This window comes from Myotis myotis, unplaced genomic scaffold (genome assembly GCF_014108235.1).
Source record: "Myotis myotis isolate mMyoMyo1 unplaced genomic scaffold, mMyoMyo1.p scaffold_m19_p_48, whole genome shotgun sequence".
NCBI lineage: Eukaryota > Metazoa > Chordata > Mammalia > Chiroptera > Vespertilionidae > Myotis > Myotis myotis.
The window spans coordinates 736043-754924 of NW_023416355.1; the positions used below are offsets into that span (position 1 = coordinate 736043).

The following is an 18882-nucleotide window of genomic DNA, read 5'->3' on the forward strand; positions in this document are numbered from 1 at the left end:
ACCCAGAGGCCTCACCGTCCCAGATGACCAGAACTGCAGCCTGGGCCTAGGTTTGAGGGATCAGCTCAGGCCCTATGCTTCCTCCTCCCCAGGGCAGGCCCTGGGTCCCTGGCACCGCACCCCAAATCAGTGCTGAGGCCTGCCAGGCCGTGCTGGGCCCCTTGGCTCTGGGGAGGGGGAGGTCACCGGCCTCATGGCTTTGGAAGGCGGTGGATGCTACCGGTGACGCCTGGGAGAGGGAAGTCGTGCTGGGGGCAGGGCTGGCCCTGGACTCATGGGGTGTGGGTGCGAATCATGACCATGACACTGTGATCTTTCCCAAATTACTCAGCCTCTCGGAGCCCATTTCCTCTCCACGTGGAGGTGCCTCTCCCTGTGCAGAGGGGAACCCCCAGCCTCCCCAGAAGGAAAGAGGTGCAGGGAGAGGAGGTGAGCGAGCTGATTCCCACGGCTGAGGGATGACGAACAGTCCCGGCAGCCACTCAGGTCCTGCCTCAGGGGCCCTGGATGCACCAGATTCAGGTGAGCTGCCCGCCCGCCCACCCTCTGCCCATGGACAGGGCTGGACCCGTCGGTGCTTGGTGTCCACCATTCATTGTCCTGGGTCAGTCAGCCTGCCCCGAGAGCCATGTGGCCCTGCACAGCAATGGCCCCTCTGGATCTGTCCCAGCCGACGACTACCTTCTGCCTCACAGTCAGGATGCAGCATCTTCCCAGGCACAACCTGTGGGGGGGCACCCCATCCCCCACATGGTCCTCTCCTGGCTGCCCCTTGAGGGGGTGTGGTGGGCAGTATGCTGGCCTTGCCACCCAGCCCCCACTTTGTCCAGACAACCTTCCCCTGCCACCTGTCTGCCACCCTCTGAACATTCCCCATGGTGGCGAGGGTGCCCTGCGTCTGGGGCTCCCCTCCCCTCGACCCACTCACTGGGGTGGCCCGGCTCTGCCTCCCCTCCCCCAGGGCCAGGGAGGGGACCGTGGGAGCGGAAGCGAGCCTCTGTGCCTGTCCACGGTGCATAAAGACCCTATTCATGGGCTGGGTGGAAACTTCGGTCGGGAACAGTGGACGTATTTTTATGAGAACAGCTCTCCCCATGGGCAGGGGCCGGGCAGATGTGCCCACAGTGGACCCCACCTGGCACAGGTTCCGGCAGGGGCCAGACGCGGGCACCCAGGAACTGACTCTCAGGGGCCGTGGGCCGGTTTGGGGCACGGATGGGCCAGGGCCCTCCAACGCCTGGCCCTTCTCTGCTCAGTGGGCAGAAGAATTGGGCCCCAGCCGACTGGGAGGAGCCTTTTTTCCCTCTTAGATTTTAATATGTGTTTTTTAAAAATATACTTTATTGATTGTCTAAGGAGAGGAAGGGAGAGGGATAGAGAGAAACATCCATCAGCTGCCTCCTGCACACCCCCTCCTGGGGATGAGCCCGCAACCAAGGTACATGCCCTTGACCGGAATCGAACCTGGGACCCCTCAGTCCGCAGGCCGACGCTCTATCCACTGAGCCACACCGGCCAGGGGAAGATTTTAATATGTTTTTATTGATTTTTAGAGAGAGAGGAAGGGAGAGGGATAGACATCGATTAGAAACATCACGCGTAACCCAGGCCCGTGCCCTCACCTGTAATCGAACAGCGACCTCTGGGCCCCTGGGTCGGCGCTCAACCACTGAGCAACACTGGCCGGGCGGGGTCGGGGGGACCCTGGAAAGGCGGCGGGTGGGAAGCCGGGCCCCAGGGTCTCAGGGGTCACCCTGTATCTGGGCCTGTCTTTCTCGGACGGCGCGTCCTCCTGGGCCGGAGTCCCGGGGAGAAGCGTACGGAGAGGGGGGTCCGGGACCCCTTGGTCCGATGACGGCCCCGCGGGACGGGGCTCTGGCGGAGGGAGGCCGGGAGGGCGAGGGCGCCCGGACCGCACCTGCCCCGGGGGTCGGGGGCCGCTTGGCGGAGCCGCCGCAGTGCGCACGCGCCGAGTCCCCGCCCCCGCCGGGAGGGTGGCAGCAGCGAGACGCGGGCCACGGCCTCCCGGCCGCCTAGAGCGGCCGCCGAGCGAGCCGCGCACCGGAACCGGAAGCGGGGACGGCCCCGCCCCCGGGCGGCCATCTTGGAAGCTGAGGCGGCGGCGGCGGCGCTGTGGCGGGGCGGTGGGCTCGGTCCGGCGGTGCGGCTCTCCGGCGCGGGCCCCCTCTCCGCTCCTGCTCCGGCCTCGACCGCGGCGAGCCTGAGCGCGGCGGCGGCCCACGCGCGGCGGCGGGGAGAGGTGAGTGCGCCGCGGACCGGCGGCGGGGCCTCGGCCGCGCGTCCATCCACGGGAGCAGGGGCCGGGGCGCGGGGGCCGGGGCGCGGGGGCAGGGGCGCGGGGCCCCGGGGTGCCCACCCCCGCCCGGCCTGCCGCTCGCGGGGCTCCGCCCGGGGCGTCCGTGCGCGGAACCCGAGGTCGGTTACGGCGGGCGCCCGGGGCTGCCGGCCGGGGTGGTCCTGCGGGAAACTTGGCGTTTGGTTGGCCGGCCGCACGGTGGGTCCCTTTCAGAAAGGCACCCGGTCGGGGCGCGCCGGTGGGCCCCGCGGGACGAGCCGCCCTAGCGCTTGGGGTCGGGGTGTCCGGGATCCGTTGGGGCGGCCACAGGGGGCCGTTCAGCCGCCGCCGCCGCCCTGACGACGAGAGCCCCACGGCCTCCTGAGCCCCCGGAAGGCGTGTCCCGGGGCCCGGCCCCTCGAAGGCACCTGGCGGCCGTGCGGGCGGGAGCGGGACTCGGTCCCGGCGGACAAGTTCCTCGTCTGTGTCGGGTTCGCTTTCCTTTCCGGCGAGTGGCCGGTGCCGGCCCGGACGCTGGCCCGGCGTCCACTTCTAGTTGCGTTTCCGCCGGAAGCCGCTCGGCGGGTCCCCATTCAGAGCCCGTTCCCCGCCGTTCAGCGCGGGGCCCGGCACCCAGCGGCCCGGCACCCAGCAGCCCGGCGGGCGGAGCGCCAACAGGTGCCCGAGCGCGCGGCCGGCCGGGAAAGGCGGTGCCTCCGGCGTCTGGAGAGGGACCCGCGGGTGTCACCCAGCGGGAGCGTCCCGTGTGCAGGCGCCGGGCGGGTGGGGTCTCGGTGCCCAGAACCTGCGGTTGACAACCTGCGCGTCTTGGCAGCGCCGTCCGCGGGCAGGTCCGCGGGTGGTGGCGGAGCGGCCTCCGTGGCCTGGGCTCCCCGCCAGCCCTGAAGCAATCCCGGTGGCGACCGGAGAGACCTCCCTCCCAGTCCGGGGCCCGCAGGTCACGTGCCTGTCCGGCTGTCGGGCCAAGGTCTCATGCCACGCTGTCACCTGAGCTGCGTGGACGCGGGCGGGAGCAGAGCAGGTGAACAGATGCTGGACAGTCCGTCCAGTGCGACTGAGGGACTCGCGTCCTGCAGGTGGTTGCCTTCCTTCAGCTTTTGGTTGTGCTCCTGAGCAGCCCATACTGGGTCGGTCTCTCTCTCTCTCTCTCTCTCCCTCCCTCCCTCTCCCAGAGCGAGAGGCCCAGGCAGCATGGCTCGGGCTGAGCGTGGACCTAGGAACCAGGAGGTCACGGTCCGATTCCCGGTCGGGGCACACGCCTGGTTTTCGGGCTCCCTCCCTAGTGTGGGGCGTGCAGGAGGCAGCCCGTCAGTGATGTTTCTATTTCTCTCCCTTCCTCTCTCTCTCTTTTTTAAAAATATATTTTTATTGATTTCAGAGATTTCCTTCCTTGTAACACACCTGACGTGCTCGGTCTGGGGGACTTGGTGTGCGGGAGCCTGAGACGGGCCAGGGTGTGGGCAGGTGCTGCGCCTGTTCGGAGGGGACAGTGGGAGCCGTCTCCCGGCAGCCCCTGGAGGGTCCGGAGAGCACTGTTCTGTGTGCGGAAACGGAAACGGGAGCCCTTCCTTGTGCCAGCTGAGCAGTTGGGTCATAAACGTGACCTGGAAGCTCAGGGCTGTGGAGGCAGCAGGGAGAGGGCAGCCTGTGCTGGGCAGGCATGGCCAGTGGTGCCTGGTGGCCGCCTGTTAGCCTGCAGGAGTGTCCGGCGCGGCCCCTCGCCGGGTGCAGGCCCGGCTGCACTGGAGCCACCGTGCGTAGTTCTGTGCACACAGTGCGACCTCAGGGCGAACGTGAAGGGAGCCGAGCAGACCCTGTGGGGGCTGTGCTTGGTGCCAGGTGCTGGCCCAGGTGAGCCACCTGGCCCTGGGCATCTCCGGGCAGAAGCTTGGGAGCAGCGCCGTGTGGGCAACGCCGCCTTCCAGGCTGGTCTGTGGCTGCGCCTGGCACACAGCTGTCTGCTGGGGCCTGGCGGGCAGCTGTGTCGTATGGAGCTGGGCCGGGGGTGGTCAGTGAAGGAGAGAGTGGAGGCTTTTGAGGGACTGGGCTTTTGAGCTGCACCGGGCAGGGCCAAGGTGAGTTTCCGCCAGGAGACGGGGCTCCCGGGCAGCCGTGTGCTCATCAGAAGGGCTTTGGACCCGAGGCGGTTCCGTGGCCTCGGGAGCTCGGGAGTTGGGGGCTGGAGGCTTTTAGAGGGGCTGGTGGGCAGGGGAGGGGTGGCGTGGCGCTTATCTGCTTGGCTGTAGGGGGTCCTCAAGGACTGTGGTCAGAACTGCGGTGACCAAGTTAGCCTGACTTCGTGTCCAGGCAGGACTGAAATGGAGGGACGAGAAGCCAGGAGGCCAGGGTGAGTTGGGGGGAAAGGGGAAGGGAGGGAAGCAGGGTTCTGAGGGCGAGGGACCTCAGCCAGCAGCAGGGGTGGGTGATGGTGCGCGCAGAGGACCCCTGGGGCGCCCTGCTGGAGGCCCTGGGTGTGGAGCGAGCACACCAAGCTGGTTGTGGTCTGTGGGGCTGGTGCTCTGGGGCGGGTTCGAGCTCTGATGAGGTGACGCGGAGGCAGGAGGGAGGGAGGGAGCAAGCCCATGGCTGACCCTAGGGAACACATGTGTGGAGGCTGGAGGCTGGAAGGGCAGGCATGGTGGGGGTGGGTGACCTCAGGTTTGTAGGGACAGGGAGGTCCAGTGGGGAGAGAGCCCGGCCACCGCTGTCCAGTGCTGTGGCAGATGAGCTGGAACACCGGGTGGCAGAGGGCGGTGGAGTGGGGTGAGCGGGAGGGCAGGCTCCTCCTCCGCTGCCACATCCACTCTGCCACCCCGAGCCCGGTGCTCCCTCCTTCCTGCCCTGCACACCCTGTGCCCCTGCTGTCGGTCACACTCTGGACCAGCGGCTTTCACACTTCATTTTTAGCAGCATGACTTTCTGCCTTTCCACTTATGTTATGAGAAACTCTAGTAGATGAAGCAGTTGGGTTGGAGCTGTTCTGGTGCCGGTGAGCGTGGGGCGCCCTGTCTCCCCATCTCTGGGGCACAGCTGTGGTGTCCCAGGGCTCCCTGCCCCAGGCCATCTCTTCTCTTGAGTGACTGCCTTTGGTGCTGCCCTGCACGTCCTGCCTCTCCCACGCCGTCCTGTCTGTCCCTGCTGCCCCGTCCATCCTGACGCACCTGAACGCTTGGGCCTGAGACCCTCTGGAGCAGGCCTGGCCTGGCCTCCCTGGCACCTTGTTCGCCACCGTCTCTGCTCCTGACGCCGTGACCCGGGCCGTCCTGGGCACAGGGCTTCCTCAGGCCTCTGCCCTGCCCAGCACATGCACCTGAGTCTTTCACGGGTCCCGTCTCTCCAGAACCAGAGAGGCTCGTTGCTCCTCTGTTGCCCGTGCTGGGGGTGCAAAGGGGGGTTTTGCAGGGGCTGGTGGGTGCGTCCTGAGTGCTGTGTCGTCATGGAGCACAGAGCTGAGTGATGTGTGCAGTGACCCGGGTCCGGTCCGGCTTCAGACACCCACCGGCGGCTGCTTGAAATTGGATCACCTGAGGCTGCTAAGTGAGCGTTGTGGCAGGGCAGGTGGGACAGGACCGAGTGGCCTGCGCTGTTGGGGTGGGTGAGTCGGGACAGCCGCAGCCTTGGAGCTGGGGCCGTGTGAGACGTGCACGAGTGATGGCTGCTGGGCTCTGGGCAGTGGCACCGTGGGCTGTGTCCTGGTCCCAGGTGAATACACGTGTTTACTTTCCACAGATGAGCAGCAACAGCAATAAGAGAGCTCCAACCACAGCCACCCAGCGACTGAAACAGGACTACCTTCGGATCAAGAAAGACCCAGTGCCTTACATCTGTGCCGAGCCCCTCCCTTCCAATATTCTTGAATGGTGAGGCCCTGCGTGGTCAGTCACCCTCCCTGACACACCCAGGTTCCCGCCGTTGGTGGGGGGCTTGGGACTCCCATCCCGGAGCTCGGAAAGGGGCTCCTGCGCCCATCGGCAGAGTTGGTGGACGTCGGGAGGCCTGCAGACATTCCTCATGGCGGCAGCTGGGACACGGCGGGCTGTCCTTGACCCCGGCCGCGGGGGTTAGAAAGGGTCCTTCCGGGAGAGGACTGCGTCTGGGAACCCACGGTTGGCTCTGGTGTAGCTCACAGCTGCTGGGGGAGTTCCTCTCTCGTGTCTCCTCTGCCCTTTGCTCCTGGCTGTGGAGGAGCCTGCTCTGCCCGGGGGAGTGGGACAGAGGGGCGGGCCCTGCACTGGCCTGCAGGTGCTGTGGGCTGTGTGCCTCTGCACACGCCTTCCTCGGAATCCTTCCTTGTGTGAAAGTGGGTCAGGAGGCTGCACGCCTCTACGAAAGGCTGCCCTTAGCAGGGTGACTGGGGATTTTGAGAAATGAGGTGTAGGGCTAAATGCTAAGAAGCGTTTTCTCTTTGTTTGAAGAATATTTTACATTTTAATCTTAAAAAGGAACTAAAACTTTTTTAAAAAAATCCAGAGGAAAGAGATTTAACCAAGTTAAAAACAAGTATTTTCCAACTGGGCAGTTTGTAAAGTTATTGATTTCAGAGAAAGGGAGCGGGAGAAAGAGATAGAAACATCAATGATGAGAGAGAATCATTGATCGGCTGCCTCTTGCACACCCCCCACTGGGGATCGAGCCCGCAACCCGGGCATGTGCCCATGATCGGAGTCGAACCCGGGACCCTTCAGTCCGCAAGCCGACGCTCTATCCACTGAGCCACACTGGCCAAGGCCCAACTGGGCACTTTGGCTCAGTGGTTAGACTGTTGCCTGTGGACTGAAGGGCTGTGGGTTCGGTTCCTGGTCAAGGGCTTTACCTTGGTTGCAGGTTCAATCCCTGGCCCATGCAGGAGGCAACCAGTCGAGATGTCTCTCTTGCATCCATGTTTCTCTCTTTTTCTCTTCCCTCCTCCCTTCCTTTCACTATCTCTGAAAATCAGTGGGAAAAATATCCTTGGGTGAGGATTAAAGAAAAAAAGTATTTCCAGATGGGACAGGTGTCCAGGGGATCTGGCCCACCTTCCTTGGCTTACAGATGAGGGGGCGCTGGCAGGTGGGGTGTGGGTTCTCAGGGTGATGGCCTCGGCGTGAGTGGGGAGGCAGTGTCCCCGCAGGGCTCTCCCTGCCCCCAAATAATGGCCAAAAGCAAGTGTGGCCCCCAGGACACAGAAGATGCAGGGACCCCTCACCCCATCGAGTCAGGGTCCCCAGATTCAATCATTTGCTAAGAGGATCCACTGTTACGGTTTATTACAGTGAAAAAGCACAGGGCAGAGTCCATAGGAGACCAGGCACAGCTTCCTGTCCCCGTGGACTCATGGACACTCTCCACCCGGGAGCCCGTTAGAGACCCCGCGCCCAGTGTTTCCAGCTTGGGGGTCTCATGGGCACCTCTGCCTGGCACCCCAGAGTCCCAGGCTGCAGGCCCCAGGCGTGGGAAGACTGCAGTGGCCGGCCACTCGGCAGACAACAGCAGCACTTCCTGGATGAGGCCTGTCCGTCCTCTGAGCTGGTGCTGCCCGGGCCCTCCCTCCACCCAGTGCTCTGGGCCCTCCCTGCACCCAGTGCTGTGGGCTCTCCCTGCACCCAGTGCTGTGGGCTCTCCCTCCACCCAGTGCTGCCTGGGCCCTCCCTCCACCCAGTGCTGTGGGCTCTCCCTGCACCCAGTGCTGCCCGGGCCCTCCCTCCACCCAGTGCTGCCCGGCCCTCCCTCCACCCAGTGCTGCCCGGCTCTCCCTGCACCCAGTGCTGCCCGGGCCCTCCCTCCACCCAGTGCTGCCCGGCCCTCCCTGCACCCAGTGCTGCCCGGCCCTCCCTCCACCCAGTGCTGTGGGCTCTCCCTGCACCCAGTGCTGCCCAGGCCCTCTCTCCACCCAGTGCTGCCCGGCCCTCCCTCCACCCAGTGCTGCCCGGCTCTCCCTGCACCCAGTGCTGCCCGGCCCTCCCTACACCCAGTGCTGTGGGCTCTCCCTGCACCCAGTGCTGCCCAGGCCCTCTCTCCACCCAGTGCTGCCCGGCCCTCCCTGCACCCAGTGCTGCCCGGCTCTCCCTGCACCCAGTGCTTCCCGGGGCCCCTTCCTCCACCCAGTTCTGCCCGGCCCTCCCTGCACCCAGTGCTGGCCCGGCCCTCCCTCCACCCAGTGCTGTGGGCCTCCCTGCACCCAGTGCTGCCAGGCCCTCTCTCCCCCCAGTGCTGCCCCGGCTCTCCCTGCACCAGTGCTGCCCGGGCCCTTCCTCCGCCCAGGTGCTGCCTGGCTTCTCCCTGCACCCAGTGCTGCCCGGGCCCTCCCTGCACCCAGTGCTGCCCGGGCCCTCCCTGCACCCAGTGCTGCCCGTCCCTCCTCCACCCAGTGCTGTGGCTTCCTGCACCAGTGCTGCCTGCCCTCCTGCCACCCAGTCTGTGCGGCTCTCCCTGCACCCAGTGCTGCCCGGGCCCTCCATCCACCCAGTGCTGCCCGCGCTCCCTGCACCCAGTGCTGCCGGCCCTCCCTCACCCAGTCTGCCCGGGCCTCCCTCCACCCAGTGTGCCCGGCTCTCCCTGCACCCAGTGCTGCCCGGGCCCTCCCTGCACCCAGTGCTGCCGGCCCTCCCTGCCACCCAGTGCTGCCCGGCCCTCCCTCCACCCAGTGCTGCCGGGCTCTCCCTGCACCCAGTGCTGCCCGGGCCCTCCCTCCACCCAGTGCTGCCCGGCTCTCCCTGCACCCAGTGCTGCCCGGGCCCTCCCTCCACCCAGTGCTGCCCGGCTCTCCCTGCACCCAGTGCTGCCCGGGCCCTCCCTGCACCCAGTGCTGCCCGGGCCCTCCCTCAACCCAGTGCTGCCCGGCCCCTCCCGCCACCCAGTGCTGCACTGGCTCTCCTGCCACCCAGTGCTGCCTGGGCCTCCCTCCACCCAGTGCTGCCCGGCCCTCTCCTGCACCCAGTGCTGCCCGGGCCCTCCCTCCACCCAGTGCTGGCCGGGCTCTCCGCACCCAGTGCTGCCCGGCCCTCCCTGCACCCAGTGCTGCCCGGGCCCTCCCTCACCCAGTGCTGCCCGGCCCTCCCTCACCCAGTGCTGACCCGGCCCTCCCTCCACCCAGTGCTGCCCGGCCCTCCCTCCACCCAGTGCTGTGGGCTCTCCCTGCACCCAGTGCTGCCCGGCCCTCCCTCCACCCAGTGCTGTGGGCTCTCCCTGCACCCAGTGCTGCCCGGGCCCTCTCCTCCACCCAGTGCTGTGGGCTCTCCCTGCACCCAGTGCTGCCCGGGCCCTCTCTCCACCCAGTGCTGTGGGCTCTCCCTGCACCCAGTGCTGCCCGGGCCCTCCCTCCACCCAGTGCTGTGGGCTCTCCCTGCACCCAGTGCTGCCCGGCCCTCCCTCCACCCAGTGCTGTGGGCTCTCCCTGCACCCAGTGCTGCCCGGCCCTCCCTCCACCCAGTGCTGTGGGCGCTCCCTGCACCCCGTGCTGCCCGGCCCTCCCTCCACCCAGTGCTGTGGGCTCTCCCTGCACCCAGTGCTGCCCGGGCCCTCCCTCCACCCAGTGCTGTGGGCTCTCCCTGCACCCCGTGCTGCCCGGCCCTCTCCTCCACCCAGTGCTGTGGGCTCTCCCTGCACCCAGTGCTGCCCGGGCCCTCCCTCCACCCAGTGCTGCCGGCCCTCCCTCCACCCAGTGCTGCCCGGCCCTCCCTCCACCCAGTGCTGTGGGCTCTCCCTGCACCCAGTGCTGCCCGGGCCCTCTCTCCACCCAGTGCTGTGGGCTCTCCCTGCACCCAGTGCTGCCCGGGCCCTCTCTCCACCCAGTGCTGTGGGCTCTCCCTGCACCCAGTGCTGCGGGCCCTCTCTCCACCCAGTGCTGCCTGGGCTCTCCCTGCACCCAGTGCTGCCGGCCCTCCCTCCACCCAGTGCTGTGGGCTCTCCCTGCACCCAGTGCTGCCCGGCCCTCCCTCCACCCAGTGCTGTGGGCTCTCCCTGCACTTGCTTCTCTCCTCTCCCTGTGCTCAGCTTGGCCAGGAACTGGAGCAGCAACTGGCATTAAGGCCACACTCCTGGACGTGTCATGTGTTTAGCTTTGAGGGCTTTTCCTGGTCTTCTGACGTAGGATCACAGTGTGTGTGAGTGTGTTATCGTATCAGCCAGGAGTTAGCAGGTGTCTGATGGTGGTGGTAACAGGCTGTGTGTGGAGGGGGAGGAGGTGGTTGGAGGCAGGTCTGTCCGCTCTGGCATTGCTGCTTATCTTACCTCCACTTTCTCCTTCGTGCTTTTCTGCCGTCTGAGCGTCTTAAGTCCAAACCCCTCTGGTGTGAGCTGAAGCCTCCCCTGGGTCTGGGGAGTGGACGTGTGCGCAGCCCGGGCTCCAGGTGCAGGCGGTGGTGATGGCAGGCTGTCCCGTGGCTTCTGCTCGAGGCAGCTCCTCTGCGGTGGAGTCCGATTCTTGTGGGACGTGGACCCTGAGCAGAGCCGGCTCCTGAGCGGCTGTCCCGTCTCGCCTTCTGCGGGGATATGGGCACCCAAGGAACACGGACCTTCAGTGGTGCTCACGGAGGCTGGGAATTACGTTTTTAAAAGTGTCAGTTGACGTTAATGGTCAGAGAGGATTACTCTCACGTTGTATTGTGGAGGCAAAGTGCTTTGTGGAAACCTAGAAGATGGGTGACGAAGGGCCGGCTGCCCCAGAGCCTGGGGGCCTCGCAGGGCCTCCCTGGTCAGCCCCTGACCTTCAGTGTCACTGATGGATTGCCTGCGGGTGTCTGGTTTGGTGGCCCTGCAAACCCTGGCCTTGGGGTGGCTCAGATGGGGGGAGTTGGGCACCCCAAAGCCAGCTAATTTTCTCTCTCCCTCAGGCACTATGTGGTCCGAGGCCCTGAGATGACTCCTTACGAAGGTAAGTCGAGCCGCTGCTCGGGCTGGAGAAGGGGAGTGCGGTTTGGGCAGCTCTTGCTGCCAGTGCCCTTCCCTTGTAAATGGCCCTCTTTCCACGTGGTCTCGTTGGGAGCTCATGCTCGTGTTTCTCCGAGTCCTGGGGAGTTTGCTCAGAGTGTGGTTTTGTGCGTGTCTCAGGGACCATGTCCCAGGGACCGTCTGTCCGTGGTGGGGTGGTGCCCAGGCTCCGGGGTCAGCGGGGTCAGGGCCAGGTGAACAGTTTGCCCGGTTCTCTTGCTGTTTCTGAAGGGGGTGTTGTCGAGGGGAAGACAGGTGTATTGGCCGCTCTCTCTGGCCCGTCCTGGGGCTCAGGGGTGGCCCCTTGTGTGGACAGGGCACTGAGGCATAGAGAGGCCCTGGGACCTGCCTGGTCAGCAGGGCCTGCCTCTCTCCTGGCTCCTGCTGATGCCATCAGGGTGCCGGTGTCACTTACAGCGCAGACCTTGCAGCTGTCAGCTGTGTCTGGGAGCATCAGCTTGGGACTAGGGCACAGCTGTGCCCAGGTGGGCAGAGCTTTCGCTTTCTCACTGTTAGGTCCTGGCTAGAGCACTGTGTGGGGTTTGTATGAGATTCCACTCGAGAAGAGTTGTGCTGTAGAGAAGGTCTGAGCATGCTGGCGTCAGGCATGGGCAGCTGAGCGGGAGGGAGGCTCTCTACGGCCCAGGGTCCCCTTCTGGGAGGGTTTGCCCAGGAAACGTGTCCAGAAGCAGACCTGTGGGGTGGGCATGTTGCTGGGGTTACAGGGGGACATCCCAGTGCCCAGCAGCGGTGTGGCTCACTGATGGCTTGCCAGGTGGGGTTCCTGGAACTCTGGAAAGATGGGCTTCGGAGCAGTGCCCGGCCGTGTGAAGATGCTGATTAAACCCGAGTGTGTTTTTAATGAGCTTGGCTAGAATGAGCTGCCAGTCCCTTCAGCTCAGCTCAGCTCAGCTCAGCTCAGGGCTGCCCTCTGCTGACTGCTCTTAGTAGGGTCTCCATGGGACCAGCCGAGTTGCTGCCTCAGTCCGTCCGTCCAGGAGGGACAGCTGTCTGGGCTCTGAGTCGGGCCTTTGTGGCCCCTGAGGGGGTGACTGTCCTTCCCTTGCTCCTCCTCTGGCTCCTGGGCGTTCTGACCGTGCTCCCCGTCTCCCATATCTACGCCATCCCTGTCTCGGGCCCCACTGTCCTGCTCTCTCTGGGCACAGCCAGCCCTGCGGTCAACACCTGTGTGCCCGTTGCTGGCGCTGCCACAGAATCTCCGGGCTGGTCTGCAGACCTCACCCCTCCCGTCAAACCCAGACACACACAAGCTTCTTCTCAAGTTTTTACTCTGAAACTTACACGGAAGGCAAAGGACCTCGAGGGTAGATCACTCACAATTTTAAAAAGAAGAAAGTGGGAGGAGTCCCTCTGCCCGATGACGTGTGTCTGGAGGGAGAGGCGTGGGGACAGGCCTGGGTGGGGCCGCAGGCGTCTGCGAGTCCATGGCCCACAGACTGTTGACCGAGTTGCAAAGGGAGTCGAAGCTGCCCCCACAGTCTCCCTCCCATTGTGGCTTGGTCGCCCTCGACACTGGAATGCAGGGTGCAAGCTGCTGGCACGGGTCCACGTCTGGCACCCCGCCTTGCCCTTCCCGCCCCGGAGGCCCTCTCAGGCTCCCCTCAGCCAGGCTCTCCCGGAGCTCCCTGTGTGGTGTGGAGCGTGTGTGGAGGCTCAGGGATTACCGTGTGGCCTTGCAGTGGGCTGTCCCCTCCCTGCACGGCCTCTGAGGACAGCGGTGTGGCCAGCTCTCACTGGGGGTTCTCAGGGCCCTGGGCTGCTCTGGTCTCTCCGTGGGCGATGGGGTGGGCGATGGGGAGGAGCTGGGCTGGTGTGTGTGCTTTGAGGTCAGTTTTCTTGGCAGGCCCCTCACGCCCTCCACTGCGCTCACAGGGGCTGTCCTCGCCGTCAGGTCGCTTCCTGAGGGGGGCAGGGCCTTCCTAGTGGGTGTGAGTGTGAGTGCCGTGTCGCGCGGCCTCGTGGGCGGGCGTGTCTGCCTGTGGAGCTGGCCCCACAGATGGCCCTCGGGGGCGAAGGACAGTCGCGTGAGGCGGCTGGGGCACTGCAGCCAGACAGGGCGGTGCAGGCCTGACCCCAGCCTGGCCTTAGGGCAGAGCCCTTGGCTGTTTGGGATGGCGTGTGCCAGGCCTGGAGGCGGGACCGTGCCTGGGTTGAGGACAGGCAGCGCTCCTCAAACCACAGTGAACGTACACGCGCACACATCCCGTTCGGGGTGGGCCCAGGCTCGGCATTTCCAACAGGCTCTTGGGGGCTGCCCTAGAGTGAGGGTGAGGCCCCGGGGGGTGGACGGGTGGATCTCGAGCTGCGTGGGGGGGTGGAGACGGTGAGGCCAGCCAAGTGCCGGCTCTGGACCCACTGGAGGGGGGCTGGCAGGGTTTGCTGACAGAGTGGGAGTGGTGGGTGCAGGGGACCCAGATTTTGGTCTGAACAGCTGAGAGATGGGGTTGCTGTTTGAGGAAAGGGGCAGAAGTCCGTCTGGGACCTTTCTTGGGTTTGGAGAGGGGTCCGGGGTCCAGGTTCCAGGCAGAGGTGCCAGTCGGAGGGAGAGCCGTCACGGTCTCCCCGTGTCACGTGAGTCAGGTGAGGCCCCAGGGGAGAGCGCCAGAGAGCTGGGCGCTGCACCTCGGGCGAGGAGAGGAGGGGGGCGCCAAGTGGGTGGGGGGGGCTCGAGGAGGCAGGGTCAGGCGTGGTCTCACCCCGTGCTGTGGGGAGGCCTGTGACCTCGAGGTCAGGTCTTGGGGGGGCCATGATGGAATGTGATCTGGGGAGATGGCAGCCTGGACATGCTCCCAGGGACAAGATGGGGGCAGGTGGCAGGAATTGGACGGTGTGGGGGTCAGAGTTTGTCTTCTGTTGTTGTTAAGGTGGGAAGGGAGGGTAGGCTTGCCTGCTGCAGAGTGCAGTTTGGTGGAGGAGGAACAGGTGGGTGGGGAGGGGGCCTGGAGAGGTGACCTCAGCAGACACGCTGTGGGTGGGTGCAGGGGGCGAGGGGCATGCGGGAGCCGTGGGGCTGGCCGCCTGTGTTCCCGGGATGGTCAGCAGGTGGGCACTGCTGGGGGCCTGTGAGCAGGTGGGTGGGGTGGGTGCAGGTGGGGCCTGGAGAGGGTGGGTGGGTGGGAGGGAGCAGGTGGGGGCTGTGAGCATGTGGTTGGGTGGATGGGTGCGAGTGAAGACTAGGAGGTGCTCTGTAGACCATGACCCGTCTTTCTCTGTGTCTGTGCAGGTGGCTATTACCATGGAAAACTAATTTTTCCCAGAGAATTCCCCTTTAAACCTCCTAGTATTTATATGATAACCCCCAATGGAAGATTTAAGTGCAATACGAGGTAAGGCGCTCTGCTCTGCCCTGCTGCTGAGGCGAGACCGCGGCCGTGACGGGCACTCTGTTGAAGGCCCCTGTTTTGCAGGCTGTGTCTGTCCATCACGGACTTCCACCCGGACACCTGGAACCCGGCCTGGTCCGTCTCCACCATCCTGACGGGGCTCCTGAGCTTCATGGTGGAGAAGGGCCCCACCCTGGGCAGCATAGAGACCTCGGACTTCACGGTGAGGGGGGAGGGGGAGGGGAGGGGGAGGGGGAAGGGGCGAGGGCCTGGTTGGTGGGGGCTCCGCCCATGTCCCTGCTCCCCAAGGACCATAGGCCCTGGAGTCCCCTGTTCTCGGCTGAGCTTCCTGCAGACTCCTCTTGTGGACTGTTTCTTTGTTTTGTTTTCTAAATATATGCTTATTGATTTCAGAGAAGGAGGGAGAGGGAGAGACATCAGAGAGAGCCATTCATTGGCTGCCTCCTGCACGCCCCCTGCTGGGGATCGAGCCCGCAACTCGGGCAGGTCGGGCAGGTCGTGCCCTTGACTGGAATCAAACCCGGGACCTTCAGTCTGGAGGCTGATGCTCTATCCACTGAGCAACACCGGCCAGGGCTGTAGCCTGGTTTTTGTTTCTCTCTGTTTGGATAAGCCTTGGGACTGTAACTGAGCTGACTGTGGAGGACAGCTTGTCGGGGTGTCCAGCAACGTGAGGGCAGCAGCCCTTGACTAAATCACCTGCTTTTGGGATTTTCGAGGATTGAAGTTAACCTTTGGGTTGACGTTTCCCTTCTCTTTCTTCCTAGAAAAGACAACTGGCTGCACAGAGTTTAGTGTTTAATTTAAAAGACAAAGTCTTCTGTGAGTTGTTTCCTGAAGTTGTGGAGGTGAGCGTGGCAGTGGTTGTCAGCTTTGCTTCCCTGGGTTCGGGATTCAGTTGTTTCCAGAAAAACTGTGTGCTCCTGCACATCCCAGCTGCAGGCGAGAGCACGAGGGAGCTCACAGCACTGCTTCCGGGCAGCAGGCCTGCCCCTCAGGCTCCGGGACCGCAGGGATGGGAGGGCAGAGCTGGGGAGCGGCCAGGGGCACGGGGCCTAGGTGTGGAGCTGGCCAGCTGAGCACCAGCGTGGGGTGCTGGGGTCTTGGGGCCAGGAGTGGGGAGGGCCCTGCGTGAGAGCTGGGAATGCTCCCTGGTCCTGGTGGCCGTGAGCGGAAGGCTGGGCTGCATTCGCTCAGGCCACAGTGACCAGGTCACTTGGACCTGGCTCAGTCCTGGGCCCTGAGGAGCAGGTTGGGTGATTGTCAAGTCACTGGCCCCCACATCTGTAACTGGGTGGGCGCCAGGATTAAACCCACAGCCACCACCGTCTCGGTCTCCACGGGGGGCAGGGCCCTCCTGGCCCGACAGGAGCTGGTCTGCTCAGACCCCTTTGTCTCCTGCTTCTCTCAGGAGATTAAACAGAAGCAAAAAGCACAGGACGAGCTCAGCAGCAGACCCCAGGCGCTGCCCTTACCCGACGTGGTTCCCGACGGGGACACGCACCACGGCCAGCACGGGCTGCAGCTCCTCAACGGGCACGCGCCAGGGGCCGGGCCCCACCTCGCGGGCTTCCAGCAGGCCAACCGGCACCACGGACTCCTGGGCGGCGCCCTGGCGAACTTGTTTGTTATAGTTGGGTTTGCAGCCTTTGCCTACACGGTCAAGTATGTGCTGAGAAGCATAGCACAGGAGTGAGCTGCACGCCGGACGCAGAGGTGATCAAGAGCGAGGGACGGCCGAGCCTGACGCTGGCTGGCTGGACGCACCATCCGCACAGGGCGGACCCGCCCAACGCCTGGGGTTAGCTTTTTAAAACCATTAAGAGGAAAACAAAAACCAGAGTGAGGGGCTCGGATTGGAGCGTAGACACGAGTCCCGCCCACGCGCCCTGGTCTCGGCTGTGGAGCTCGGGGCGGAGGAGGGGCCTCACGCTGTGGTTCTGTACCTCATCTCCTGCATTGTCTTTGGACATGTTTTAGTAAACCTGTTTTTCATTTTATAGATTTGATCACTTAAAATATAAAACTCAATGCCTACGAAGTGCTCTGCCTGCGTTCTTGGTCCCTGGGCTCTGACCCACCGGGTGGGGCCGGGCCAGCTGTCCAGAGACAGTCTGCGGCCGGGAGCCGGCTGTGTTCACTTAGAGGAGCCGGAGAGCCTCTCACTGTGACCACAAGGTGTCGCCTTGTACTGGAAGCGGCTGGGAACCCAGGACAGAGCTGCCTCCTGGCTTCTGGGGCCGCCTCCCAGCTCCGGGTGCCCAGAGCCCTTGCTCTGAACTCCTGGGGTCCGGGTGGCCCAGGAGCCCCTCCCAGGCTGTGGAGGCTGAGGCCACCGACCGGCGGGCTCTGCACCTGGGAGCTCCCTCACACTTGGTCCAAACCTTGGGCTGACCCAAAGCTAGGCTCTCCGCCCCCTTCAGGGCGGGTCCACTGGGTACTGGCCCTGCTGGAAGGTCGCATGGGCACGGGCATCGCGGAAGGAAGGGGCAGAGCCTGCGGGCATTGCCTCCGTTTTGGGCCTGACAGGCCTGGACCTCCTCCGTCTGCATCTGTGCTGACTGGTTCCCGGGATCCACGGTGACACTGAGCCGCTCCAGAGCCGCGGGGGCGTGCACTCTCCCCGTTGGCTGTTCGACCGTTTATTTTAAAGCGCCCTGTGGTCGGCCGCTGTGTGTTTAACCTGCTCTTGTGAAAAGCTCTTTCCTTATGTCTTTGTTCCTAAACGTTTTGCTGTTTGTGTCTGTGTGGGTGGAAGTGCACCTGCTGGCCTGTGGGTGGGCTGTGGGCTTGGCCCTGCGGCTGCAGCAGAGGCCACGTCCCGACAGTGGACGCTGGTGGGAAGGCCACGCTGCTGGGCCCGCCCTCCATCCTCAGCCGCTCGAGGGCGAGTCGGGGTCAGTGCCTGTTCCACACTCGAGATCCCTGAGGCCCACGGGAGGCGGACTGCCCAGCAGACAGCACTCCTTCCTTCCTGCGAGGCCCTCGGCGGGGGGGTTGGCCCTGTGCCCCGGTCAGTGGTCAGTGGTGCCTCTGGCCCAGCTATCTGACCCTCGGTGTCCGGCCCTGGGTCTGGTGTGCAGTCCCTGCTGGCGGGCAGCTGCCTGTCCTCAGACTCCTCTTTGGACCTTGTGTCCCCGCCCGTCGGCACAGCCGTCAGCTCCTCGAGGGAGCAAAGCCTGAAGAACCAAAACTGCGCGGAGCTGTGAGGCGTCTTCGTGGGGAGCGAGGCCGTGGAGAAGTGCTTCCCGCGTCTCTCCCTGGGGCTGACTCCCCGAGGTCTCGGTCTGAGGCTGGAGTGACCCCTGCTCCAGGGCCGGGTGGACGGCCTGCTGTGGGGCTGTGCCTGGGGCTCCTGTCCTCCCCGAGCATCAGGGTGTCCGGGGTCTGGGCTGGGCTGGGAGCTGGGTGGGTGAGGACACCAGCAGTGGCCTGAGCGTCGCCTGGGGGTGGGGGGCAGTTGGTGGCTGTGGCAGGAAGGTCTGGCAGCTCCCTCTGGCCCTTTTCCAGGTGGCGCCAGTGCTGGGGGCTGGAAGGACCCTCCGCGTGGGGGAGGGGCACTGGAACTCTGACATGCACCCTCAATCCCCAGCTCGAGGGCCCAGCGCCCCCACTGCTGAGCTGGTCTGGCCAACACCCACAGATCAGGGAGGGCTCCCTGTTCCCAGCTTGTGAAGGGCCTGGAGCCAAGAGCTGGACCTAGGGCTCCGGTGGGCGGGGCCTGTTCGAGGCCCGGCCTCTCGCCCCCACCACCTGGCTCCCTGTCCAGCGGCAGAGCCGCCCGCATGGGCTGCTGGTCCAGTTCAGGTTCATTGCCAGTCGCACCGCTGACACGCAGGCTCCGAAGGACGGGCCCCCGGGACGCAGGTGCCCAGCCTCCGGGGAGGGGTCTCCTGGGCTGCCTTTCCTGACTCCGTGCTGGTGCCACCCACATTTGGGGTGCAGCCAGGCGGGGCCCCAGGGCCCTCCTCCATACCCAGGCGTCTGAGCTGGACACGAGGGAGCTGAGGCTTCAGTGCTGCGCTCAGGGGTCACAGAACCTGCGCTGCACCCGGCCGGTGCGGCTCAGTGGTTGAGTGTTGACCTAGGAACCAGGAGGTCACGGTTCGATTCCCAGTCAGACACAGGCCTGGGTTGTGGGCTGGATCCCCAGTGTGGGGCGTGCAGGAGGCACAGTCAGTGACGCTCCCTCATGGTGGATCTTATACCCATATCCCTCCCCCTTCCTCTCTGACGTCAGTAAGCAATAGATTTAAAAAAGAAAAAGGACCCGGCTGTTGTCCAGGTGTGACC

General features: G+C 64.9%; 1 protein-coding gene across 3 annotated transcripts; it reads left to right on the forward strand.

Moving 5' to 3' along the window:
* The first annotated feature begins 369 nt into the window (after positions 1-369).
* Positions 370-16626, forward strand: UBE2J2 (ubiquitin conjugating enzyme E2 J2). Of its 3 annotated transcripts, none has more exons than XM_036307513.1 (7): positions 370-522; positions 6047-6177; positions 11128-11168; positions 14469-14571; positions 14653-14791; positions 15357-15437; positions 16001-16626. In XM_036307513.1, exons 1-7 carry the CDS (start codon positions 508-510, stop codon positions 16283-16285), a joined length of 795 nt encoding a protein of 264 aa, XP_036163406.1. In that variant the 5' UTR covers positions 370-507; the 3' UTR covers positions 16286-16626. The 3 variants fall into 3 exon arrangements, with proteins under 3 accessions (XP_036163406.1, XP_036163407.1, XP_036163408.1); XM_036307514.1 differs by lacking the exon at positions 370-522 and adding an exon at positions 2090-2260; XM_036307515.1 differs by lacking the exon at positions 370-522 and adding an exon at positions 5027-5854.
* Positions 16627-18882: the final 2256 nt, after the last annotated feature.